This window comes from Odontesthes bonariensis, chromosome 22, assembly GCF_027942865.1.
Source record: "Odontesthes bonariensis isolate fOdoBon6 chromosome 22, fOdoBon6.hap1, whole genome shotgun sequence".
NCBI classification, from domain to species: domain Eukaryota; kingdom Metazoa; phylum Chordata; class Actinopteri; order Atheriniformes; family Atherinopsidae; genus Odontesthes; species Odontesthes bonariensis.
This window is the reverse complement of record NC_134527.1, coordinates 24,728,914-24,755,760: the sequence shown is the minus strand read 5'-3', so window position 1 is coordinate 24,755,760 and position 26,847 is coordinate 24,728,914. Positions and strand designations below refer to the sequence as shown.

Below are 26,847 nucleotides of genomic sequence, written 5' to 3'. Positions count from 1 at the left end.
CGATACCGATGGAGAAGATTAGCTCCTCAAAAACCAGTGGGTTTTTGAAACGTGGCCTCATGATGACAAATACACCGTCAGGCAGGCACTGTTGATGCATGAAGCAGATTTAAAAAAAAAAAAAAAGAAATCTAAATGAATTACAACTATAACATTTTTCTTGTCATAGTCATTCAACTCATACAATAAAGTATTTGTAAAAAATAGTTCTAGTACCATAAGTCTTTGAGTCCATGAGAACAGGTCTTAGTTTTGCACATCTGGACAATGACATATTCCTACTACTTCTCAAAAGTACTGAGTACTGAGCCTAACTTGCCATGTCAGATCAGCGCCTAGCAACCTAGATGTCACGATGTTAGCCCACCATGGTAACCTATGGCGCATTACCTGCACCAGAGGAGGAAAAACTCATCATCTCAGCTTCAGATTGTGTGTCTGATACAGATACTGTCCCATATGCACTTCTGTTGAGCTGTAAATCAGTAATGCCTCAGAACCAAGACGTATAGTTATAGTTGAGAGAACTGTATGGTTGCTATGAGAACACCTGCATTGAGCCGCTGTTTCAGAAAATGCATAAATGTTTTACTGCTTGGTCCCGAATGGCTGCTGTCCATATTAGAATACATGGTATGCTGGTACTGCAGCGACTGAACAGTTGAAAAAAAACTGATCGGACCATTCACACTCTCACTTTGATCTGGTCATAAAGGAAAGTGATTTCCACTTATTCTTCATTATGGAGCATTGTCAGACCTAAATGCACTTCTTTGGTGATCATATTCAAATGTGTCAAGTATAAATTATGTACAGTTGTCACATTAGCGATAATCAGCAGGCACTGAAAGCGCTGATTAGTGAAATAAAGATATTAACGTACAATTTTCAGCTTCTGCAAGAATGCTTTTGTTGCCTCGCCATGATGGTTGCTTGTACTTTTCCTTGTCTCTCCAAGACCTGTTACTCTTAACTGAAAGTACAGTGGGCTGCATGAAACTGGTCCATTTTTTTTTTTACTATTTCAAATGTTGTTTGAAATGACCAATCTCCTGGAGCCTGAGGAAGAAAATCCGAGTCATCAAAAAAAGCTGATAACCATCATGATGCTCACATTAGGTCCAACTTTCTTTCTCCATGTGTAGGTTTTGGTGTCATTTCCAAAAGCTGGACCTTCCTGACACAGATGTGACTGTAGAAAAATTAACTGAAACCCACTTCACATGGATGATCAATATTAGACAGAAGTTTTCAATCTTTAAAACTACCTGGCTGAATCAGTGATGACTGATGTGTGCACCAGTGAAAAATGCATCAAGTGCCTCTGCCTTTTAAGTGTCTGTTCATGTTGATTGGTAGTTGAATCCCTTTTGATTTGGTGCAATTTTATGTAGTTACTGTTTTATTTATATTTTCACTCATCTGAAATGCAAGTCAGCTACAAACTCGTACTCAAATGGAAACACACACACCTGCAGTGCTACAGTCTGGGTTATTGATACGCACATTTTCTTGGCTTAAGTTTTGATTTTCCTCTCTGTAAGTTTGTGTGTATTCTTTCAGAATATGTGCATGTCTGTGTGCGTGTTCGGCAGTGTGCAAATGCATAACCAAAAAGGCTCCTTTTGCTGCACATCAGCGGATGATTGGCTTCCTGTGGTGCATCTTTGATTAAGAGGATAACAGGCCTTTGCAGCAGCCTTACAAAGTGTCTGTGAGACTCTTGCTGTCTTTCCGCCTCCTCCTCTGTTCATTTTAAGATCAGCACGACGTCTCCTCTTCCTCTCCTTCTCTATTTTTCTCCCTACATCTGTCACTTGCCTCTTTTCTCCCTCCCTGCTACTCTGGCTCCCGAGTTTAACAACCTGCCAGGGGACTTACACCAGAGTACACCCAGAAATTTGTTGAAGGGATCTAAACGAGGGATGAGTCATACCCAGATGGCTCCATTTCCATCTCTCTCTTTAAGACTTTTTTCTTCACCTTGTCCTTTTGTAGATCACTCTTAACGAAGACATCCATTTTTTTTAGATCGAAAGAGAAATAGATAAAAGCACTGAATCAAAAATATTGCACACTGCCAGATAAACAGAAATACCGCATCACACTTTGAGCATTTGAACAAAACGGAAGAAAGTTTTACAACTATATAAAATGCTAATCATCATTTCTCACCATTTGTGGTGTAAATATATTGGTTCACCCACGTTTGTTGGCCTTTTATCATCACATGTTTGGTGATCCGATCACAGGTACAGTAGATTACTGTAGATTTCAGTTGCAGGTGTCCACCTTCTTTTTGAAGTGTAAATGAAAATGTGTCCTGGTCCACATTGAAGGACCATGTACTCACTGGACGCAACTCCACCATCATCACAAAGCTCCTGGGTCTTTTGTAACACTCATCTAGCACATAAGAAATCATATTTCTGTGTTTGTAAGTGTTTGTTAATTTGACAGACCTGAAACAAGTTAAAGCAATCCATACTAATTTGATTCAGTGAGCCTGTGAGTTTGCAAAAAGTTTGTTATATCTTGTGTGATGTTGCCTTTGTTTGAATATGCAGAGATATTCTCATTAGAGGTTATTCGAGAAGGAGATTTTCCACTTTTAATGAAGTTACAAAAGATCTTTGTTAACAAAGTATAAACAAGGCCTTAATTTCAGATCAGTTACAGGATATGAAAGGAAGCTTCTTTGTTTACTTCAATTTTATCAGAACTGAATTATGATTAATTTATAATTATAATCTGACATGATTTAAATCACTTTTAAGTACCGGTTAGCTTGTAGCCCGGCTTCTGTCAGGCTGTCAGATTTAAGTTTTGTGTGAAACTATTGTGTATTTATTTTAAAAATGGATGCACATCTCTAGTTTCTCCTGGTGACAAACTGCAGTTCTCCTGAGCTCCACAGAGCATTTAGCGTCTGTTTGCTCATTGATTTAGTTTTCTTTGGCTTCCAGCGTAACTGTGTCAGTCTTGAATTCTCTGCAGGCTCATTACCACTGCTGTCATTGTTTCCAGACTCACTTATTCATTTTTCAGCATAAATAAAACTTTTCAAGGAATCCTGACTGACGTGTGGCTTATTAGAATAAAATGGCTGTATAGATGTGATATTTCAAATAATCAAGATGTCTTCATTTTTTTATGATATTAGAGGAAGTTTTTTATATATAATAACAAATCGTGTGAGAAAATATTAATAAATATTAGACATTCAAAAGAACAATGTTGCAGTGTGTGTGAATATTAGTGGTTTCTTTGTAAGTTTTCTTTGCAATTAGCAATAAATCCTTTGTTCTATTTGTCTTTTGCTGGTCCAATATTTGCAGGTCTAATAAAACAACAACATAACTAAAACAGTATGTTTGTCACTCATCTGCATTTTTTAATTAAGATGAAAGCATTATTTCAGGCTGCACAACGCATGAAAAGAAAAGATTTTATTCTCAAATGTATTTTCAGCACTTCTTGCTTGCGTGATGTGTCTTGCTGTCTTTGTTGGGGCCTCACATGTCTGGTTTCATACACAGCAGAGTCCAAACAGTGCAGGAACAGCACATGCGTAAAGCTTTCTGTTACTATGTTGAAAATCAGATGTGGAAGTTGTTTATTTTTAACTAAATTGGTTAGTTTGTTTTTTGGGTTTTACTTGCAAAGGACCCCAAAAAATCGCCGTCAACAACCAGGCTCAGACAAGGGAACAGTCTTTTTGAGTCTTTTTAAAGGGTTGTGTTACTTGTGATTGATTCATAATTTTTCCCAAGAAGGGCAGTTCATTTGCAGATTACCACATCCACCATGTCACAACAACATATAATTATGTGTTTCAAAGACATGAATAATTATACTGTCAGATGTCAATGGAGGACAGGAGAATACCTGAAAGTTGAATATAATTAAATATACTGTATGATGGTATCAATAAAAATAGACCATACATAGGCATTGTTACATGCGTTATCGTGTAAGATAACCTGACAGCAGAGGGAATACTCCAAGACTTGGAGTATTGGTTTGAGGTCTGAGGGAATCGCCAAAAGTTCACAAGACAAAATATGAATAGTGTGGCTGATAATATTATTTGCCAGCTGGATCTTGTCGCTTAACTCTAGTAATTTTGGCACAAACCATAGCAATGCCATGGAGAATATTTTTCTCCTTACTGGATTCAACTAATGGATAAAAAGAAAACATTTAAATGATTTTAATGAATCAACAACTGAAGTTATTTGAAATCCTCTTTGTGACAGTTGGAGAGTTCATCTTGCATCAGATAGATTCTCTGATGTCCTTGAAAATAGACTCCTCCACCTGCCTCCTGCCATCACCTCTCTTGAAGCTACTTTTAAATGTTTTTATGGGAATCTGCATTCATTTCTGGTCTACATCCTCTGTTTAACTTTAACTCTGCAAAAACCGCCCCTTCATGCACCATTCCACCCTTAGGGAATTAGTTGATAGAGATGTTTTCCTAATTATACAGAGATATTATAATCACATTGGATTTTGGAGCGCACGTATTAACCCTGCGCCTGTGTTGTTATTATTGTCTCTGCAGGACTTCCTCACAGATTTGATGATGTCTGAGGTGGACCGCTGTGGGGAGAATGAGCACCTCATCTTCAGAGAAAACACACTCGCCACAAAGGCAATTGAGGAATACCTCAAACTGGTGGGACAGAAGTACCTGCAGGACGCACTTGGTGAGTGGTCATTTCACTTTTTGTTTCGGAGGCTCGTTGTATACACAACATTTCAAACTGTAAAATACAACAAGGTGAGGGGTGTTGGTACCAAATGGTGCTGAATGAGATTTTGTTAGTTCAGTGCTTCATGTTGCACAGATATTCACTGTCCGAAGTCTGTTCGGACAGTGAAAGTCTGTACCTTTCCTCCACATTACAATAAGGCCCCCTTTCTTCTTTCTCACCACTCTCTATTTCTTGCCTTCGTTCTTAATTTTGACCAACTTCTAAGCCAAACAAAACAGCTTACAGAAGTAACTGTGTAAACTGTATTTTACAGAAGCCATATTTTTGTCCACCTCCCCTCCCCCCAAAAAAAGAAAAAGGAATAGGGACAATAGGTTAGCACATCTTTCATTACAATAATAACAGCCACTGCAACGAAATGAAACAAATGGCTCTGCTTGCTTTGAAAACTGAAGGGGAGGAGGATAACAGCTGATCTGAGTTAGGTTGGTTTAGAGATTTGGACAAAGAGTGGAGGATGTTGAGCTGTAATTTTTAGTTAGATCTGGGTCTTTCAAGACCAACCATCGTACTGTACAATTAACACAATTAACTTAATCATTTTTGGTCCATTTTTGGTCATTATGATAGGACACGATGACTTTCAATACTCTACGAGTGATTCATCACTGTTTAAGAAAAGTTAGAAAAGTGCTGGGATTTTTTATTTAAGAAACTAAACTTTGTTCAAATTAAAAAGACACAACATAACAAATTAAAAGAAAAAAATAGCTCTGGGCGTTTTTGAAAAGATGTTCTCCAAAAAAAATAATAGGATATAACACAAAATTATTTAATTTAACAGCTGGAATCACTCATGATTGAGTGATTATTTCCAAAGGAAATCACCCAAAAGTGATGATTTCATCATTTTTACCAGGGGTTGTAACCACAACAATTATGTAAAACAGATGCTGATAGTTTCAAGGAATATAGATGCAAACAAAGTTTTGTATGCCTCTATTGTTCTAATTTTTGGAAAATAAATGGAAAAAATTTACCTTTTTCTTTTTTATGTCTCTGTCGTGCCCAGACCATGACTCCAAAACTGATATTCACAATGAAAAGGGAATTTTGTGTTTTATCTGCCATTGAACTGCAGCTCAGTTAGATAAAGTGATGCTGGATTCATAATTTATTTCATGTGTGAACGGAGCACTGAGCAAGGTTCATTAAAACAGAGCTAGAGTCAAAGGGTGTTAACAAACTTTAAAAAGTGACAGAAATTGGAAAACATTATTGCTTTGCTCAAAATTAGTGCAATATTCATCACTGTTTAGCGGAGAATGTTTGTCCATGTGCTGCTCCAACAATAAGCTCTTTACACACTCGACATGCTTTTCTCACTACCTAATTTAGAAATGTACATCCAGGTAGTTTAATCTACAAATGGCACACATCCTTTCTGGCACCCATCCCTTCTTTCTTTGTGAGCTGCCAACATCAGCGCTCGGTGTGTGTTCATGTCCTTTACTTGTGCCGTGTGTGTCTGACTGGCTGTTTTCACAGATAGAAATGCCACTTGTTTCCCTGCATGTATATTTCAGGACTGATTTAGACTTATTTGTTTAATGTCAAGCTAAACTGTTGGAATTAGACCTTAGACTGGGAACAATAGCCAAGCCTCTCTCTTTTAGGGACTTCTACTCACTGCCAAACTAAAGCTGGGTTCTCTTTATGGGCTGTTAACTCATTGAAGCATTTCTACTTCATGGTGACTTGCTCAACCACTTTACTGTATTGTTCCACTGATAAAGAGGGAAACATATATCAATTCTATATGTTCTTTTACTCCATAGTCATTTTTCCATTTATTTTTCTTCAGGCGAGTTCATCAAGGCTCTGTACGAGTCAGATGAGAACTGTGAAGTGGATCCATCCAAGTGTTCATCGGGTGACCTGCACGAGCACCAGAGTAACCTGAAGATGTGCTGTGAGCTGGCCTTCTGCAAAATCATCAACTCCTATTGGTGAATACTGGAGCTTGTTTGATCCTTAGTAATATATCCAGGCTTCATCTTAATTTTTGCCTTCTTAATTTTCATAATAAGACCAAAATCCTTTGTTTTATATCTTGTCTTATGTAGGCAGACTTTAATTGCAAAGCATCTTACATCAAAATTGTGTATGTGATTTAGAAGCAGTTGTTAAATATAGTGTACAGTATATCTGTTATTTGGAGCTTTGATATGTGAGTTTTCACAACAAATTGAAATTGAGGTCAGGACTTTCAATTCAATTCAGTTTTATTTATACAGCTCCAAATTTAAACATTGGTCATCGCAAGGCACTTCAATAATACAATCCAATTAAAGCCAATTAGAATCAAATTCATTGTAATCAAATCAGAATCCAATCAAATCCAATTCATTCAATTCCATATTAGTTCAATTCATTCATACACAGCCAATTTAAAGAAAACGTGGCCTGGCTAAGGAAACCAATAGATTGCACCAAAACTTCTCTTAGATCCAATCCTCCGTCTGAGCGTGCACGAGGATGAGCGATTGTGGACTTATTGTCCAGCACATACCAGCGCTTCGTCATTTTGACATTTTCTCTGCTCGTAATATCTACAAGCACTTAACATCACGTTGGTAATAATATTAGTGATTATCTCTTATTCTTTTTCTAACAACAAAAAAAATCTCATCTGATCAACGTTTTCTGTCTGATTCATAACAGTGTCTTTCCACGAGAACTGAAGGAGGTTTTTGCATCGTGGCGCCAAGAATGCAGCAACCGGGGTCGGCCGGACATCAGCGAGCGCTTGATAAGTGCCTCGTTGTTCTTGCGCTTTCTCTGTCCAGCCATCATGTCTCCCTCGCTTTTCAATTTGATGCAGGAGTATCCTGATGACCGCACAGCTCGAACACTCACTCTCATTGCTAAAGTCACACAAAACCTGGCCAACTTCACCAAGTGAGTTTTCGTTGTTGTTTATGTGTCTGAATTAAGGCGGCAGCTTTGCGTACCAAACAGAGTCATGGAACTTTGCAAATGGTTGTCTCCACTCCGTTTGCCAACAGATTTGGGAACAAAGAGGAGTACATGTCTTTCATGAACCAGTTCCTGGAGCACGAGTGGACCAATATGCAGCGTTTCCTGCTGGAAATTTCAAACCCAGAGACAATCTCAAATACGGCAGGCTTTGAGGGTTACATCGACCTTGGCAGGGAACTTTCCACCCTGCACTCCCTTCTTTCTGAGGTGGTCTCCCAGATGGATCAGGTACTGAAGAATATACCTCATTAACCGTCATGAGGACTTCTCGCTCAGCCTGAATTGTTAACTGGTTTGCTCACCACTCTGTTTTGCTTTGGATCAAAGTTCAGTTAAATAATTTAATGCAAGAGTACCAACATGTCTTTGGTAAAACCAGCAGAGATTTTATTCATCACTAATAATGAGGTAGCTTCTATTGAAAATATTTCTACAGGGTTTGCTATGTAATAATTTAACTGATCCTCTACTCTATCTGAAATACTCATTTTAATCCTTATGCATAACTTTGCATCCAGATGCTCAAAAAGATGTTAGGGTTTTCAGCAGATTATCATAAGCTTTGGTGTTTGAATCATGCTTCGACTACATCGAGATGTTTGTCCCCACATGAATCAATAATTCATTTTTTTATTACATAAGCAGTGCACAAGGGAGGAGCACTGTGAAGCTCAAAAGCTGGTTGAGGCGTATTAATGGATTTAAAAAGATGGTTCCATTAACTTTGGTAGCAGCTGGTGGAGGCAGATCATCCAGCTCTCTCAAACTTAGTTTTTTAGTAGTTTAGAAATCAGAGTCTGGTTGATGCTACAGTTTATCAGACTGGCCATCCAACTGCATTATTCATCATGTTGTCTGAACAGGATTATTGACGATTGCATGATGGAAATAAAATGGTGGAAGTATGACATTCAGCCAAACAAACTTAAATGAAACCTAATTAATGCCCCAGCCGCTTATGCGTAATTGTCTCTCCATCTTCACAGAGTGCAGCTTCAAAGCTGGGTCCTCTGCCCAGGATCCTGCGAGAGGTGAACACAGCTCTGTCTAATCCGTTCAGTGTCCCGATGACACCCGGACTCTCTTCAGAGCACGTGGGCTCACCTCCTGCTGAGGCGGGCTGCAGCATTTCCACGGGCCTGCAGAAGATGGTCATAGACAATGACCTCTCAGGGTGAGGAAATCAGTGATATCATATAGCTCACACAAATTGAATGTATCTATTTGGGGGACACTCACTCGTCTTGCATTAGTTTGTAACTTAAAGACTATAAAATGCAGTGGATGCCCTGAAAGTTATAGAATCAGCTTGTTTAAGTGAGCTGCAGCTAATTTGTGCCACAAGTGTGAATAGATTATTGTTGGCATTATTCACACCGTGATTACAGGATAAATTACAGTTTCATCTGGCTGCTGCAGAGCCAAATATCTCCCAGTCTGTCATGGTGGCTAAAGCCAAAACGAGAAATGGACTCAAACGCAAGATATCACCAGGGCAACACAAGTTTATTTAGTGAGAAAAGGAGAACTGGGAGAACGGCCGGAAAAACGCTGGGGGAAAGAAAAACCTTGGCAGGATAACTGTATGGAGAGATAATTAAGGGAAAATTAGTTCAGGGAAGTTATGTCCAGAAAAATCCAAAATTGGGTGTTAAGAGGTCTTACAGTGCAAGCAGGGAAAAACCATCCACAAAGAGGGGTGAGCTGAGATCGGCTGGCTGGGGAGATGAATCCGGAGTGGTAGGAGGGCGAGCAGGCAGAAAAAAACAGGTGAGCGAGTTACTCCGGGGGAATGGAGACTGGAGAGGTAATGGGTCCAAGCAGGGAACAGAGAGAAGAATCCAGGTGGGTACTGATCTCATGGGTCAGAGAACTGGGCACAGGAAACACTCTGGGAAGTGAAAAGGGTAGTGAGAACAACTACAGGTTAAACAAGACTCGAGGAAAAAGTATGTAGGCCTGATTACCACTGAAAATGGTTTCACAATCTGGCAAAGTCTGGTGCTCCTTAAGAAGGAGTCTTGATGACTGTAGATGAAGGACAGCTGTGGCAGCAGGCAGCAACCAGGCTCCGCCCCAGTGTTCTGTGAAGCCTGCTCAGCCCAACCTACAACTCAGAACACAGAACAGCTCCACAGCCAAACCAGATCATGACACAGTTTCTACACAGCAGAGTTTTTTCTTTTTTTTTTGCCAGTTGACCAGGAATATTCATACAAATTACATTATTGCTCTGTAACTAATGCTCCAAAGCTGGGGACAGATGGATAAAAATGTACAGAGCATATTTGTTCAAATTAAATCCATGTGACAGTGTCTTGCAGAAAACCTTTATTTATCTTACATGAAATTGAGCAGAGGCATACTGATTTGTGACTGTGGCATACTGATTTGTGACTGTCTCCACCTTATGGCTAGTTTTAGCTTTAGCTAATTTGCCTTTCTTTAAATATTGCCTGTATGCTTCATGTTTCTTCTCCTCTGACTTTACGCCTTCAAGGCATCACAGATATGCAGTTTTGTATCTTCCTAACAACTGCAGAACACATTACTAAAGATATTAGCAATCTTTATTTATACATCAGGAAAAAAACAACCAACAGTTGTTATTGGTATTTAATTTTTATTTATTTTTTTAAACAGTGCTTCAAAGATTTCCCTTTACAGACAAACCCCAGCAAAACCTCTGGGCATGTTTGATTACAAGTCAGGTCTGGAATTGATTTGGAGATTAGCTTCTTGGATGTGATAATAGAAACTCTGCAGGAAAGAGACATATATGTACAAAAAAGGTTCATGGACCTAAACCGACTCCTCTGAAGAAGTAATTGAATTTTATTCGTCTATTTTTAACCATATATTTTTTTTGTATAGAATTATTATTTCATGGTAAAAGATGAATCTATATGAACAGTAGCCACAAGTAAATGCACCACCATCACAAAACATTCATACAGATGGAACTATTCGGTGACAACAGGAGAAATGGCAAGAGAGTCAGATGGCTGGAATATATTATGCTCATCAGGCCCCATGATCAATAGAACTAATTAAATGCTGGTCCAATATAACCTGATGTCAGAGCCTTCCATTGTTACTTTATCACAATCACTGTTTGCTCACACATGGATGTGTGCGAGCGCATGGGTGTGAAAGCTATGAGACAGAAATTTAAATGAGCTCAACATGAAAAGCAGGTGTACGAAAAGACGGCGACGAAGTTGAGACAGGAAGGAAGGGTAATGGAAGGGAGAAAGACAAGAAAAGTGGTAGAAGACGAGCATGATATGAATAATGGAGATTATCGGAAGAAAAGTCGCTGCTGTCGTCTTTGCTGTTTTCTGGCAGTCGGGCCTTCATCTGCTTGTGGAAGGGAAGGAAGAAAGGGACAGTTAGGGTAAGAGGGAGGAAACACAGACATTAATAAATGTGTTTACTGTCAAATTGGGTTTTTTCTTTGCATTATGTATGTAGCTTTTTTGTGAGTCTAAAGGATATGGAGAGTTACAAGGCCCTAAGTTACCACTAAATGGAGTTGCCCCCCCCCGAGATTACTGCTCTTTAACTGCCTGAAACACATGGTATGAAGTCCAGCTGTTTCTTCCTGGACTTGTATTTAATTGAGAAATAATTTAATTACCCTAAAGGGAAATCTAAGTGTACTTTGAATCAATTAAAGTCAAGGAAGAAAAGTCTGTTTACATAGTACAAGACTTGTTAATATCAGCATGAGACACATTTTCCTAATGCCTCTTTAGGGGCTTGTTTGGCACACCTTTTTAAAAAAAATTGAGCATCTGTCTCACAGTCTGACCAATCAGAGCAGATTGGGTCTTTAGGAAGGCTGCTTTAAAGAGTTACGAGTTTTAGAGGGGTTGAAGAAATGCGCATTATGAGATAATTATGTGTAACTGTTGATGGATTTGCTTGCTGCTAATAATCATTTGACACAATCTGATAGTAGCTGTTGTTATACCTACTTCTACTCTCGAAAAGGACATTTTTTATAATCTCACTGAAGCTTTAGATTAAAACTTTTTGGTCTGCCTCTTTCAGATTGGTTGACTTCACCAGGTTACCTTCGCCCACCCCAGAGAACAAGGACATCTTCTTTGTGACAAGGAACTCAGCTATCCAGCCTTCCCCTGCACGCAGTTCAAGCTACTCTGAGACCAATGAGCCAGACCTGGGCATGGCCAATGGCAGCAAGAGTCTGTCCATGGTGGACCTCCAAGACCCCCGAAGTCTGGACGGTGGTACAGGTCTTAACTCTTCAGATACTCTAGGTGAATGCCCAGCTTCCAGTGGAGGCTGGTCATCCAGAGTCCAACAGGGGAACATTCCTGGAGGTCCCACCCTGAGGAGGCCTGGCCAGACCCCCACCAACCCTGGCACAGAAAGCATTCCTGGCCGACCCGCCCAGCTGCTAGCCCCGCTATCCTTCCAGAATCCAGTTTACCAGATGGCCGCATGCTTGCCTGTGTCCCCTCGTGGAATGACCGATTCAGGCTCAGAATGCCATAGTTCTGTTAGTTCCCATAGCAACAATGAAGATGGGCCAGCCGGAGGAAAACATGCCTTCTTGAACCAAGGCGGAGGAGGAGGTGGGGGAAGCAGTGGTGATGAGTACAGACGTTCAGGGGAGTTCAACCGCCGACAGCTGTCCCTCACAGAGACACAGCACCAGCCGAGCATCCCCAGACAGAACAGTGCTGGTCCACAGCGGAGGATTGACCAACCTCCACCTCAGAGCATTACTCGAGGCCGCACACCCCCAAATCTGCTCAGCAGTGGACCCTATCCCAGGCCCTCCTCTGGCAACATGATGACATCATCACCAGACTGGCCTTCCAGTGGAGCTCGGTTACGACAGCAGTCCTCCTCTTCCAAAGCCGACAGTCCTGAGACCAAGCAGAGAACTCAGCACAAACAGGTACGGGTTACACAATGTGTGAACCACGAGTGCAGTAGCTTTAACAACATTTAAGGATCATATTCATTTTGGCCTTGTTCAACACAGCCAACTACACCTGACTCACTGGCATTACATGGAATTGCAATGATTAAAAAAAAAAATCCTGTTACAGAATGACCCTTTTATGCAACCCAGTCTCACAGCAAATTGTGTAATAGCTACGTTGGTCCACAAGGGAAAACGTAATATTGTCACAATTTGGTCCCCAAAATTGTGACAATACTACGTTTTATTTGGTCTATACATATATTTTTATTTATTTTCTTTTTTAAACATAAAGTACGGGGAATGTTGGCGCAGGTCGGTGACATAGGGCGTCCATAGCAACCACCTTAGCAACGGTAGACAACGTTTTATTCTTACGTTTTTTTAAGGAGATACTAAAATCTTCGGCGAAACTGATAAAAATAAAGATCGTATACATTCCTGAACAAAGATTATGAAACTATTATGCATAGTTCTCGGTAGAAATGCCATCAAAATGCATACAAATGCAGATGCTTTCTTAAAATATTTTTCACAGAAAATGACTGTCGGTCATTTTTTTTTTTCGCTGAGGGAAACTTGATAGTCACGTGACCTGGTTGCAAGGCACAACCAGTATTGAAAATAAACCGTAGTATTGTCACAATTTTGGGGGCCAAATTGTGACAATACTATGTTTTCCCTTGTGGACCAAGATAGCTATTACACAATTTGCTGTGAGACTGGGTCGCTTTATGCTGTACATGCTGAGAAAGGCTGTGTGGGTGCACTTTCAGAATAAGCACACCGTACTCTAATGAACTACAGTCACAGTGTGTGTAATAATAGTAATTGGTATACATGCGACTCATCGCAGAACCACTGTTTTAGTGGTGATGTTTAATGAGAAGAGACTAAGGGTGGTGGAGGCACAATTAGTATCTTATTAGCTAAATATATATGTGCCCAGGCAACATGGATACAAACAGATAGAGTACATTTCCAGCTTGGTGTATTGCTGCTGTATGAATGTCATTTCTTTCAATGGCAGAATCCCATTTAAAATCGTCCCCACAGGTAAGTCTGGGTTCATTATTGGCAGGTCAGGACCACACACTGTAATTAAAAACACTGGTTAGTTGTTGCCAATGGTTACTGGCACAGGGACAAATGTGGATGGTGCACAACTGGATCGGCTGGGGGAACGATGCTCTGATAGGTTGTTTGGCATCTCTTATAGGGGGTTTATAAATGTCTGATTTTATTGCATTGCCTTTTTATAGGAGTATTCGATAAATGTAGGCATTATGATAGTGTCACTTTTGAGCTCTGGGACTAGTTTCTTCATTTTTAACTGGTGACAGAGACCTTATGAAACCAGTCTCCCTTTAAGCAGGTCTGTAAAATCACAACCCAGAGGTTTTTAAACTTATACAGGGCAGGCAGCAGAAATGCAGTTGTAAATATCATAAAATAAGCAGACGCCTTATGAATGCCTGGAGCTTTGGCAACGCTTGACAGAAACAACTAGTACCATCTGTGCAGCAAAACAACCAGTCATGGCAGAGTATAGCATGCCTCCATCTGATCCAATTAAACAGGGTTGCCTTTAGACTTATTGACTCACTAATAGCACCAAACAAGCACCTTCACTTTGTGGAGGAGCTCAGAACACAGATTTCTCATCCGTATAGGTTAAAGCCACACTGTGTAGACTCTGTTTATCACTGCAGTGTTCTTCCTAGGAAGTTTTTCCTAATCTTCATCAAGCCATAACTTAAACACCTTAACCAAAACCCCAGTTCCCAAAAAAGTTTTGCAACTGTAAAAACTTTAAATACAAACAGAATGTAATGGTTTGAAAATCCCATGAACCAACATTTAATTCACAATAGAACATAGAAAGCATATCAACTTCTTCTTTTAATAATAATATTTAAAAGTTGTATTACTTTCGGTTGTGGAATTTTGTCCTGTTGTTCTCTGTTGTTATTTATGTGTCACATGAATCTCCAAATGTTTTCAACTGATCTTCTCTTAAAAAAAAAAAATGTCTATACCAGCTGAATGATCCTACTCCTCTTTAGTCTGGAGGATGCCACACAGAGATGTCTCATGGTTTTCTCAATATATTGATGATACAAAGTACTGTAGATGATGGATTATTGCAATTTTACGTTGATGAATTTTTTGCAGATTGCTTAACATCTGTCCATCTTTACCTCTGAGAAACTTTCCCTCTCTGAGGTGCTCTTTTATACCCAATAATGTCACTGAGCTATTTCCAACTAACCTGTTTAATTGCAACTTGCTCCTCCAGTTTCTCCTTTCCAGCTTTTTGTCGCCCCTGTCCCAACTTTTCTGAGATGCCTTGCTGCCATCAAATCAGATTTGAGCTGATATTTTTCATAAAATACTTAAATGTCTCACTTTCATGTTCAATTGTGATTACAATATTGGTTTATGGGCTTTACAAATCACAGCATTCTGTCTTTTATTTATTTTTTTACACCAACTTTTCGGACAGAAGATTATATATTTCATTGCAAATGGAATGGGATTCAGAGTAAATTTCAGTTCTGTTAGTATATTTTAATGAATAAGACTTTCTACAGGGTGTCAGTACATCTATAAGTAACAACTACTCATTCACATTTCATGTGTAGATTGACACAAAGCTTCACTCTTTTATTCCAGTTTGTCAAGATATTCCTCAGATATTCAGATTGAGATAGTTGAGCTTTCTGAATAGCTAATCAAATGCAAATGGGTGTCTTGGACTAAAAATAAATCCCCTTTTCCTCTCATGAACTGTAACAGCCCACAGCCACTTCTCTACACAGCTTCCCATCAGATAACTGATGAAACCAAGACACATTTGAACAACTAGCCTCAGCCTCTGGGCTGATCTTAGTTCACACATTAAAGACATTCTAGGTTTTTTCATTCACACGTGTCTAAAAACATGCTTCAAGGTGTGCGGGCTACCGTGTGAGTTTGAAATCAGAAGTGTGTATCCATTCCACCTGCTGCTTTGAATCCAGATGAGCTGGTGCATTTCAAGCTTATTTCTGTTGTTTCTGTGGTGTTACTGCAACCTCCCTCCTTCCCCTCCCTGTCACTTGCACTCAGCTCATGTGTGTGTGTGTGTGTGTGTGTGTGTGTTGTGTTGGTTTTACTAGGCCCCCTCCCCAGTGAACCCCAGTGCGCTGGACCGCACAGCAGCCTGGCTATTGAATATGAATGTGCAGTATTTAGACCATGAGGGGATGGAGCCCGAGTCACTGAGAAACAGGGAGGATCTAACTCAGGTGGAGAAGGTAACCTGCCATCCAACCTCTGACCTTTACCAAACCCTTCTTTCACAAACCACCTCAAACTTCAGCCCTAATACTCCCACTGAACTCTCCTTCTCTCCTCTACCACTCATAAGTCACCTCATACAGTGCACCTCCCTCCTGAAAACACCCCCTCTACACTTAATTATCTGCTGTATTAGTCCCACTTTGGACATGTCTCTGAGTCTGAGATTAGTGAGACACCAAAATTGTCACTTAGAGCTATTCTCTGCATGTTTATGCCATGAAAGTGTGGTTAATAGCATATATTGCATTTTAATCTAGTTGTGAATACGAGTATAAATAATACATCTTCACTAATTGACTTTTTAGTGATGGTGAGGCTGTTTATCTGTGATTTTTTTCTTTTTTTTTTGTAATTCACACAGCCAACACTGAGCAGAGGCAGAGGGTACAGGCAAATAACAGGCTAAATAGAACGGGCAGAAATATCTTTGCACCAGAACTCTATCAGCAGTGAGACTTTAATTTAATTTAATTAATCTGCTGGCTATTTTCTCTGTTAGAGGGTCAGTTGTTTGGCCTACGGCATGCCTGAAACTCCAGGTAGATGTATGAGGAGGTTTTGTTTCATTCAAACCAAATGTCCAAAGACAAATATGCAATTTGGGAAAAACATGTGTTTGCACTTCTTTGTCTGAAAAATAAAACAATCGGTCAGTTTTCGGTTAAACATCTCATCAAAAAGATTTGAAGGGTGAAATTATTCAGGCTACACTAACAAGCCTAATTAAGTGCATTATTTAGCACAATATCGATGTGAAATTATGTGTGCAGTGAGACTTGAACTTGATAAAAGTATCTCCCTTTACCCTCAAAAACCTTCTCTTATAACTGTCCCTCTTTCTTGCAATCTTTGAAAGACGTTTAAAAGCCCAAACTGAGTGCATGTATATGTGTGTGTAATCACATGCCTTACATCCACACAGATGTGTTGTAGCTTGTATCTGAGTGAGAGAGACAGAAATATGCTTTTTGCTTGCTGCTTCCTCTGCTTTCCAACCTTTACCATTCAGTCAGCTTCCTTGCTTTGGTTGGCTGCCAAACTCCCCCCCCCCACCCCCAAACACACGCGCACACACACACGCACACACACACTTTTTTTCCCCTCCATCCATAATGAGTACGAACCTGTCATCCTAACATAGCTCATACTTATGGAAGCCAGCAGCCCAGGCAAGGAGAGCAACCAAAGAAGGCAATAACTTGAGTCTTAACAAAGAAGCCACAGCCACCTTAAAATAGCAGGATTGGAAAACAGTTCATCTGCCACAGCGGCACAGACACAAGCTGCTACAAACAGTCTATATAGTCTCAAATATACATTCATTTACACGTCACGCCAAATCTTCTATCCAATTTTCTAACAAACAGGCTATGTCCTCTAAAAATAATTGGATGTCAAATTTACTTGAATTTACAGTATACATTATCAATACATTATCAGTATTTCCTAAATTCAAAAAGTAAATGCAGTGTTTTTTCAGGAGTATATTTTGTGCTTCATTGAACAGTGTATGTAAGATATGTTTAAGCTTTGATTTTCATGTATTTTTTCTAAAGAAGTGGGAAGGACTGTTATAGTCAATATTTCTAATGACTGACACCTTATACATTCAATTTAAAAATATCTATATATTTGTCTTTGTCGAAAAAGGAAACTGTAGTTTACATAAAATGCATGTAAAAGTATAAACATGGCGATATCTGTTTTAACAATTTAAATGGAAAAAATGGAAATGAGTTCAGTATTACCAAGAAAACACTTGCACATGAAACACTGCTGGAACATCTCACAACTAACATGATTAAAAACATCAAGTATATAAAAAGAAACAAATAGATAGAGATAGGAGGAGTTTACTACTTAAGAATGTTTGTCATCTTGAAATTGTAAAGAAAAGGTGACCTCATCATTGATGCTACATACAGTAATATCTCTAAAAGATCTAAAGAACCTGGATAATTCCCTGTAAGCAAGAGATGAGGCTGAAAACAAATATTCAGGCACTCTGATGGCACCACTTTAAAAAAGACTATTGTTTTATATATTTTAAATTACAGGCCTATCTTATTTTAGCAATAATGCATGTACTGCACCAAGTGCTGCTGAATCCAGATGCATAACTGGCCTGCCTGCAATTCACATCAAATCCACCTGTAAATCTGTTTAAATTCTAATTTTAAGTTGTTGTATACAATATCTGGCTAACTGCTTTGGGTATATTTCCTCTTAACTGTTTATTTCTACTTAATTGCCCCCTTTGAAATAACTATGTTGGCTTGAATGGACATTTAACCGAAGAAGGTTGCAAAAGTGAGTGTCAGATGGAACATTAGGACAACAGGTGCAGAGGCACATCTGCTCAAACCAACATTATTTTCCATCTATCTTTTGTTTGGTCTTGCTTTGAATATTCATATGTGTTAATTTCACTCCTCAGTCCGTTTAATTTTAAATGCACATTTGCAAGGGACTGTTACTATCATTGTGACATTTTAAGCCAAAAAAAGAGCGAAATACTTAGATCTTCTTTGACATCTGTAGCATCGGAGCGACAGAGACAATGCAGCCGCATAGTGGAGGACATGTGGCTCGGTTTAGGGAGACCATCGCAGGTACGAGGAGCAGAACAAAGGCTTGGTCACAGCAGATGTCACTCATTCTCAGGGGATCCTGTGATAAGAGCACAGGGATATTAGAGATGGAGGAAGAGTAGAACAGCCAACAAGATAAATCTATTTGAGGTCACTATTTCCATGTGGATGGGAAAATGCCTCAGTGGTCGGGTGGAAAATGACAGTGGAATACATAAGAGGTGACAAGGAAAGATAAGTGATCCCAGCAGTGTCCTCGCTGTATTCAGCTGGATCTGATCTTTCAGGATGCTCGTATAGCTTCTCTTCTACATGAATCCTGTCGGTTACTGATGTTGCATTTTTTTTTAAAGGGGATGGAAAGACGACATTTCGGAAATCATCTATTAGAACTGTGTGTATTCACTAGTAGTGTGGCATGTGGGTTGTCAGCAGGTCTGTTTGATCCAGATCGTGCTGGATGGATTGCCCTATTGTTTTGAGCAGACCTTTTTCATGCAAACAATTAATTCATTTACATCAGAATACTTGATTAAATTAGGTTCAAACTGAAATTTGCATTACTGCATCCTGGAAATATGTTCACTCTAACTAATCAGCTGATTATTTATTTGATTTAATTTTGTAACCTGACGCTCCAGATGTTTTGTTTTTAATACAAAACCATGTGGGAAGTCCTCATTTGAAACTGCAGGTACAGTTGATTTGATACGGTGTCACACTGACTTGATGTGAAAGCTATCAGAATTTCACCTGCCATTCAAAACTCACAGGCCAGGACAGACCCTGCATTTAGTCTCATCCAGCTGCACTATATATGGGAACCTCCTCTGTGATCACGCATTCCCCGATTTGAGTGTTACCCTATCAGGTATTTTCAGGAGATTATCCATCATCGTAAATCCATGATGGTAAAAAAAAAATAAATAAATAAAAAGATGTCCAACATTAATTCAGTCACCAGAGGCTCAAATTGAACATCAAGTTGGCTGCAGTCAGCCAAAGGTACGCATGAGCACACCTTATTTGTGAAAGGGCAGGAAGTACATGCTTGGCAGATTATGAAATAAGTAACCATTATCAGCTATCACAAGCAAACTTCAACTAGTCAGATAAAACCAAAGTAAAACCAGTAGCTGAACTCTAACCTACCATTATACTGTTTATAGTTATATTTTTGGTTTTGGACACAAACTGTTGAATTCTCATGAGAGTGGAGTTGCCTCACTTTGTAAGATTTGCTTAAATATCTGAGGAAATGTGCATCATAGTTTCTCAAAACCCAGTGATATATTTTGATATATCCAATAATAACCCGAAACCCCCAAAAAGTATTGAATGCATAATGATATCATCCTCAGACAACAGCATGAAAGAATACTTAAATGATCAACTGATTGATCTGCCACATAAAAGAGTGATGTGACCCACCTTTTATCTATATATCTCGTAAAACACTACTGCAAAGCCTTCTTCAAGCAGGAAATATGATGCTGATTTGTTTTTCTTTTTTTTGTTTTACATTGTAATGTCAGATTTTTGTTCTCCACTTGCTCCTTCTGACCTAAAGTAAGCCCATTTAAAAGCCTTTCTGGTGTCTATGGATAGCTTAGGGGGAGATTTTCAGAGCTAAACTAGCGGACTTGGCTCCCACTAATTGACAGCATCCATCATTTCTCTCTTCTTCCTCTTGTTGTTCATCCTACACTTCTTACCTTTCTCTCTATCCGTTCTTTGGCAGTATAACTACTCAACAGGTTATTGGTTTTTAGAGCCAAACCAGAGGCTGAGGAAGCACTGGGATTTGAAATTTTTTAGTCCTTTTTTTGCAAAGATTTACTCCTTGTTCTGAAATGCAACAACAGGTCTAATATGAAAATTATGAGAATAGCTTCTAAATGAACTGTGTGATCCCTGTTAGAGACGTTTCTCTCCTCTACACATAATTTATACTCAGGAGCGACGAAGCATAATCTCATCCGACGGAGAGATTTCTTTTTGTTCTTGTCAGTGATGGTAATGAAGAAGAGGAGCCTGCTGATAGGGTTGATGATGATGATGATAATCACAACAGCGATGATGAAAATGCCCTCATGTGTCTACTTCTTTGTTCAGTACCAGCAGGAGATTGCACTACTGCAGGAAAAGCTACGAGCATCAGTACAGAAGCTGGAGGAGTATGAAGCCCGTCTGAAGGGCCAGGACGAACAGGCCCAGAAGGTGCTGATGGAGTATCAGGCCAGGCTGGAGGAGTCAGAGGAGCGCCTGCGCAGACAGCAGGATGACAAAGACCTACAAATGAAGAGCATCATCAGCAGGTAGGAAGAAGAAGAAACTGCAGATGCATTGTTGTGCTTTTTTTGTATGTATAACTACTTCAACCCTTAACATATCCAGGTTGATGTCAGTTGAAGAGGAGCTGAAGAAGGATCACTCCGACATGCAGGCAGTGGTGGACTCCAAACAAAAGATAATTGATGCACAGGTCAGTTTGGTACTAATAGAATGTGCTGACTACATGGATCAGTGTTTCAGATTTGTACGTGCTGTCACGTGTGTCACAGGAATAAAAAGAGAGATGTTTAATTCATAGCTGCATCAGCTCTAATCCAGGCTGATTTTTTTTTTTTTATCTTAAAAACAAGAAAACCCCTTTTGTTAAATCTTTTTTTCTTATAATTAGCGGAGAAACATTGTGTAAGTATAAATGTTGCCATGGAGGTTTTGTTAGTCGTGTCCATTTTCTATCATATCTAAACTCTGCAAGCATGGAGACAGTCAGAAAGGTAAGTGCAGATCTCTCTATGGGCTGGCTCTTAACCACAGAGTGGGGAGGGGGAATAAGCAACTGTGCTGTAACATAACATTTGCACAAATTCAGACACAAACACACATAGGTAATTAATCTCCCTCACGCCCACTGTAATGAGAGCTTGTATCTGCACACAAACAGGATTCAGTGAGGCAGTAAGTTGTCTCGGTCGTCGGTAAACAGGCAGAAAAAAAGGGAAAAACAAGGGCAGAATGAGGACAGGGAGGGAAGCAAGAACCGGTATAATTTTTTTCATCTTGTTTTTTTCGTTTGTTAACAGCTGCTTATGTTAAAAAATAATGTTTTAATCACAATATCGTCTTGTGAATTCACTTGAAGTTTAAATGTGTTGCTAAAATCAGTGAAAATGAAACCTGACTGAATTTTCTGTTTTCTGTCAGAGTAGTTTCAGTTTCAGTTCATTCCTCTTTGTTTTTAATGTGGCTCTGCAACAACATAGTTAGACATCTGTAATATTTTCTCATTTACTGGGTCCCTGACACTGACATTCCCAACTAAATTTGTAATATTTTTACAAGAGCAGGGATAATCTCCAGTCTCCAATAAAGCACATTGTGCCTTATTGTCCTCAAACAAAGCTGCCATACAGCTTTGGTGTTTATTGGAATTCAGGGGTGAGTTGATGATTACATCTCAGCAAACAGGAGGCATTCATCAGGTTGAAGTTAACCATTCATGACAAGCTATTGAAGTTAAAGTTTTTTTTTTAACAAACCTCGTGACATTACACTTTAAAGTGGTTTAGATAAAAAAATATAAAAGACTGTTTTGACAGTTTTTTGAAGTTTTTATGAAACTAATTTTGATCTGATTGTATCTATTTGCAGGAGAAGCGTATAGCATCGCTGGATGCTGCCAACGCTCGTCTTATGAGTGCCCTCACCCAGCTGAAGGAGCGCTACAGCATGCAAACCCGCAACGGCATCTCCCCCACCAACCCCACCAAACTGCAGATTACTGAGAATGGAGAATTTAGAAACAGCAGCAACTGCTAGACAGACTGACATCTGCCCCGAGTGAGTGTTGAATGCCTGTTTGTACAGTTTGGAGGATATCTCCTTGCATGCATGGATTCATGCCTGTTGGAGAGGCTGCAAGACTGTGTGTGCGTATGTGTTTAAAGAGAAGACAGTACTTTTGGAAGACATTTCCAGCTTTTAAAGATGGTGTAGAAGTGAGGGCATAACTCAGGGGGGCCACCCAGAAGAGATGCAACTTCGGCATGACGGATATATCACCAGACGGCCTTCATTACAAGAGTGACAGCCAGAGGAGGCGGGGCAGAGCTTGTACATAAAACTGTCGGTGAGGCGATACTTTGCCAGAGGACACTTGCAGTCGTTGAAACAATTCAAGCGCCTGCCTGTGCCTGGGACGAACCACTATATAACCATACATGGTGACGACCGCCAGATTCAGTTGCCCTAGCAACCCTCCTCTCCTCCTCTCCCTTTTTATTCCTCAACCTCTTGACAACCAAGTTAACATTGACATTTAAAACCAACAACAATGAACTGTGGACTTTAGTTGTGTCAAAAGGATTCATTTCTAATGCTTTATTTCAAAGTCATTGTTTATAAAGAACCAAATATTAGCTGAGAAATAGATATTTTTCTCCCAAAACAATCTTTATTTCCCTTTTAACTCATAGGAACTTGTAGGTGTGTTCCTGAGCGTACCGCTGACCCTGCTCCACCCCTCCAACCCCATGTAGTGCACTTTGTGACAAGCTATTGGTACATGAAACGCCTTAACTATGGAACACACCTCAACTTTACCCTGCAGCTCCTCCATGCAAAAAAGGCACAACTTATACTGTGGATTTGTAAAGAATACAAAAATAAATAGCAAATACTTAAATGTATAATAAACTCTAAAGTAAATGGAATATATGTGATACTATATTAATTGAATTTAATATAGATGTATGCATTTTTTTTCCTTCTATAGAGTATACACATTTACCTATATTTGATAAACTCAAATATAAAATCAGCCCTTTATTTAGAAGCGAAATCTAGTTTTATTTTTCTTCTCTTGTGATGAAAGACTGTAGTGTGTAGCTTGCTTTAGAGCCCTGGAGAGGGAGACCACGGCCAGCAGTGATCAGCACCTCAATCATCCTTCATATGTCCACATTGCTTAACCCTTCATCTGATGTATACAGAGTATTTTAGGGAAATGTCTGTACAGAAGTTCAAGCAACACCTTCATAATTTGCAGAACTCGCACGTTCTTCTACTGGTGCTTTTCACTGCTTCTAAAGACACAGATTACGAGTCACTGTGCAAGTGTGGTCTTCTTTCTCTGGTTGCACAGAGGCTATTGAGAGACGTGTCAAGACACACTCACTCATACTATACACTGGACTGGCGAGCCATTGTTACAATGGCTTCCCTTCGTTTCATTTTCTCTCTAACTGCTTTATTTGTCCGTGGTAATGAAGTATGCTGCATCCAAACTGTGACTTTACTGATCTCTCGTCATCACCTCTCTGTCCTCTGTCTCTTTTTCTTATTACACATCCCTCATTCCTTTATCTTCTGAATGTGAAGATGCGAACTCAAAGCTGATCTCAACATGGGGTTTTGGTCCTTCTAATGTCTCCCTCACTATCATCTCAGCATCTGTGTTTTGTATATTTTTGTATTGTTTTTCTTAACCTGTAAAAGAATATATACATGAGGTGTGAGGCTCTGCATGCTTCATCCTTGCTTGAGAGCCAGTGGTATCATCAATATCACCATTTGATTTCTTTGGTTGCCAGTTGGACAGGGATGATAATGATGATGATTGTGATGAAAGGCTGCTTGCAGACATGGCGTGAATATATGATACCCGAGTGCATCAAAAGATGGGACAGCTGGGGAAAGTGTAAATAAAATGCTCACACTATTTTTACCTAATGTTAACAGAGCTTTTTGTAAATGTATCTTGTGCTAAATCTCTGCTGTATTATGATGGATATTGTAAATACAAAGTAGCCCAGTCAGTCATCTGTCCTCAATGGGTAGAACTATACAATTCAATTAACCTTTCAGTGTTCTTTCTGTTAAACTTTTTGTATTTACAGTGTATTATCACTATCCAAAACAGACAAAAAAAATTGGTAGTTTGACTCTCGGGATGAATTCTTTGCTGGTTTCAGGTCATGCTGAGTCCAGTCTTGGTGAGATTCAGAAGCACAATCCTGTTTTTCGCATCAGTCTAGCTCTATGCACTTTTAAGTTCTGTGGTTGGTCTTCATCAGCTTTTTCTTTCCTTTTATTTAAAAACACGTGGCAAAGTTCAACACCATCAAAAGGGAGTTTTGAAATAGCTCATTCAATAAATTCAATACCACATTAACAGGACATCTTTTTTTCTGATTTCAACAGAAACAAATTGCTTCTGACAAATGTTTTGACATTTATTACCACTGTTTCTTTGCCAAGCATTCTGTCCTAAACTGCATTGTATAACACTGTATACAAATTAAAGTCAGACTATGTTACTTTTGACAGAAGAAATAGGCTGAGCAATTTTTTTCATTTTACATTATTTGTTAAGCAATGTTAACGTGTTGGTTTCTCAGAAACACTTTAAGGTTTTAAGCCAACATTTTTGGAATTTCAATGTTGTTACTGCAGTTCCTAACTACAGCAGCTCAGAACTAAAGATAAATGCTAAATTACTATATAGCCAGGTGCTAAAATTTTATTTTTTATTCTCAATCAATACCTCCATGTATTGGTGTGTATTCAGGTCATTTATTTTTTTAAACAAACAAACAAAAAAAAACATGCCCGTCTCCTGTGCAGCATATTGCTAAATAAAATTAGTTTGTTTAGCATGTAGCTAAACAGTTGGGGATTTTACTACTAAGCTTAAACTTATTAACATGACAAACTAATATTTGCAAAATATTTACAAAGTTGCCATTTAGGTTCAAATATTAATTGAATTAATATCTCTTCTCTGCTTGCGTTTTAGCTCCAATAGCATTTAAGAGACACGCTAAAGTGTAGTTTAGCATTTTTGCTAAACAGTTTGTGATAACATGACAACCTTTGAAAAAGAAACTAATATTTATGATTTACAATATAACTTTTAGTCAACTGTTTAGCTACTTGCTAAAGTAGTTGTTGTTTTGATTCTAAAGTGAATGTAAATTTTTCACTGGCTTTTCCCCGGCAAAGTATTAATGTAATTGTAAAAACATAAAATTGATATGTGAACTTTAGGGCAAAGATAAAAAAAAAAGAGCTTTTTCCATATGAAGCTGAACGGTTATGAAATCTACCAACAGAGGTAGTTATATTCAAAAAAATTTTTACTGTCAGCTAAAGAAATGCTAAACCCACCATGGTTATTGTGCACTGCTCGGTAGCAGTTTAGCATTTAGTTTTGGCTCTTCAACACCAAAAGACACATAGTCTTGCTTTTAACTTGACAAAAATCAAAGCGAACTGTAATAAACCTCTCACAAATATCCCTAAGTACATCTGCCCTGACTAAAAAGCAATTCTGTTCATTTATGTCATTCATGATCCTGCAACTTCTCATCTTATGAATCAGAAAAATACAGCTAATTTTCGACACAATTTAACCACTCCGGCAAAAGATTAAATAAAAATATAAAGCTATAATTAAAGTAAAAGATGTATGTTTTCTATTATCTTGTAGAAAATACTTTTGTAAGTATGTTGAAAGTATAAAGTATTTGCTGGATTCTGCTTCATTTGACGACAGTGACAAAACAATAATGTACAGAAGAATTTGTGTTGACAAAATGTGGCTGTGCAATTGATGTACATTTGCAACTAGACCTATTAAAGTTTTATTTAGCTATTTTAATATCTCTTCACTGTTTTTTTTTTTTTTTTTTTTTACCCGATTGCCTGTTCGTGTGGCTCTCTGTGATGCTTTTTCATTCGGAAATGCAAATGAAGCTAAAATTGAACGCATGCAAGATGAATCACATGTTCATTAAATACTCAAGAAGGCCTAGATTCATGACAAGCAGCTAGAGAAAACATATGCTCAAGCTCCGAGTCCAAAGACAGAATGAAGGGTATAATGGAGGGATGTGAAAGACTGCTTTGAGCAGCGTCTACTTCTCAGTTAGCCTGACCTAAATATTGCCTGCTTGTTATTCCCTACTGTGGGTAGGCAAAAGAGATGGCCATAACAACAAAAATGGGGATTTAGCTGCTGTAAATTGTAATGAACAAGTGAAAAGAAAAATCCAATTTAGGTGTAGCTGAAACGCAAGAGAAACACACAGATGTATTATTACCATTATTACTCATTAACTGGGAATGATCTTGAACAGTGGATGCGTGTTTTAAGGAAAAGGCCCTGTGTTGTTAATTG

The 26,847-nt window shown here is 38.9% G+C and overlaps 1 protein-coding gene across 10 annotated transcripts in view; it reads left to right on the top strand.

The window, feature by feature from the left end:
* LOC142373170 (disabled homolog 2-interacting protein-like) overlaps nucleotides 1–26,328 on the top strand; it is a 179,708-nt gene extending 153,380 nt beyond the window's left edge. For 9 of the 10 annotated variants that reach the window (XM_075456280.1, XM_075456279.1, XM_075456278.1 and 6 more), the window contains 10 exons: nucleotides 4,568–4,712; nucleotides 6,586–6,730; nucleotides 7,446–7,682; nucleotides 7,790–7,991; nucleotides 8,750–8,937; nucleotides 11,820–12,696; nucleotides 15,885–16,022; nucleotides 20,775–20,977; nucleotides 21,057–21,144; nucleotides 22,320–26,328. In XM_075456280.1, coding sequence (XP_075312395.1) covers nucleotides 4,568–4,712; nucleotides 6,586–6,730; nucleotides 7,446–7,682; nucleotides 7,790–7,991; nucleotides 8,750–8,937; nucleotides 11,820–12,696; nucleotides 15,885–16,022; nucleotides 20,775–20,977; nucleotides 21,057–21,144; nucleotides 22,320–22,487 — 2,391 coding nt within the window. In that variant the 3' untranslated portion in view covers nucleotides 22,488–26,328. The remainder of the gene's footprint in view (nucleotides 1–4,567; nucleotides 4,713–6,585; nucleotides 6,731–7,445; nucleotides 7,683–7,789; nucleotides 7,992–8,749; nucleotides 8,938–11,819; nucleotides 12,697–15,884; nucleotides 16,023–20,774; nucleotides 20,978–21,056; nucleotides 21,145–22,319) is intronic. The other variant, XM_075456281.1, reaches the window with a different exon arrangement.
* Nucleotides 26,329–26,847: the final 519 nt, after the last annotated feature.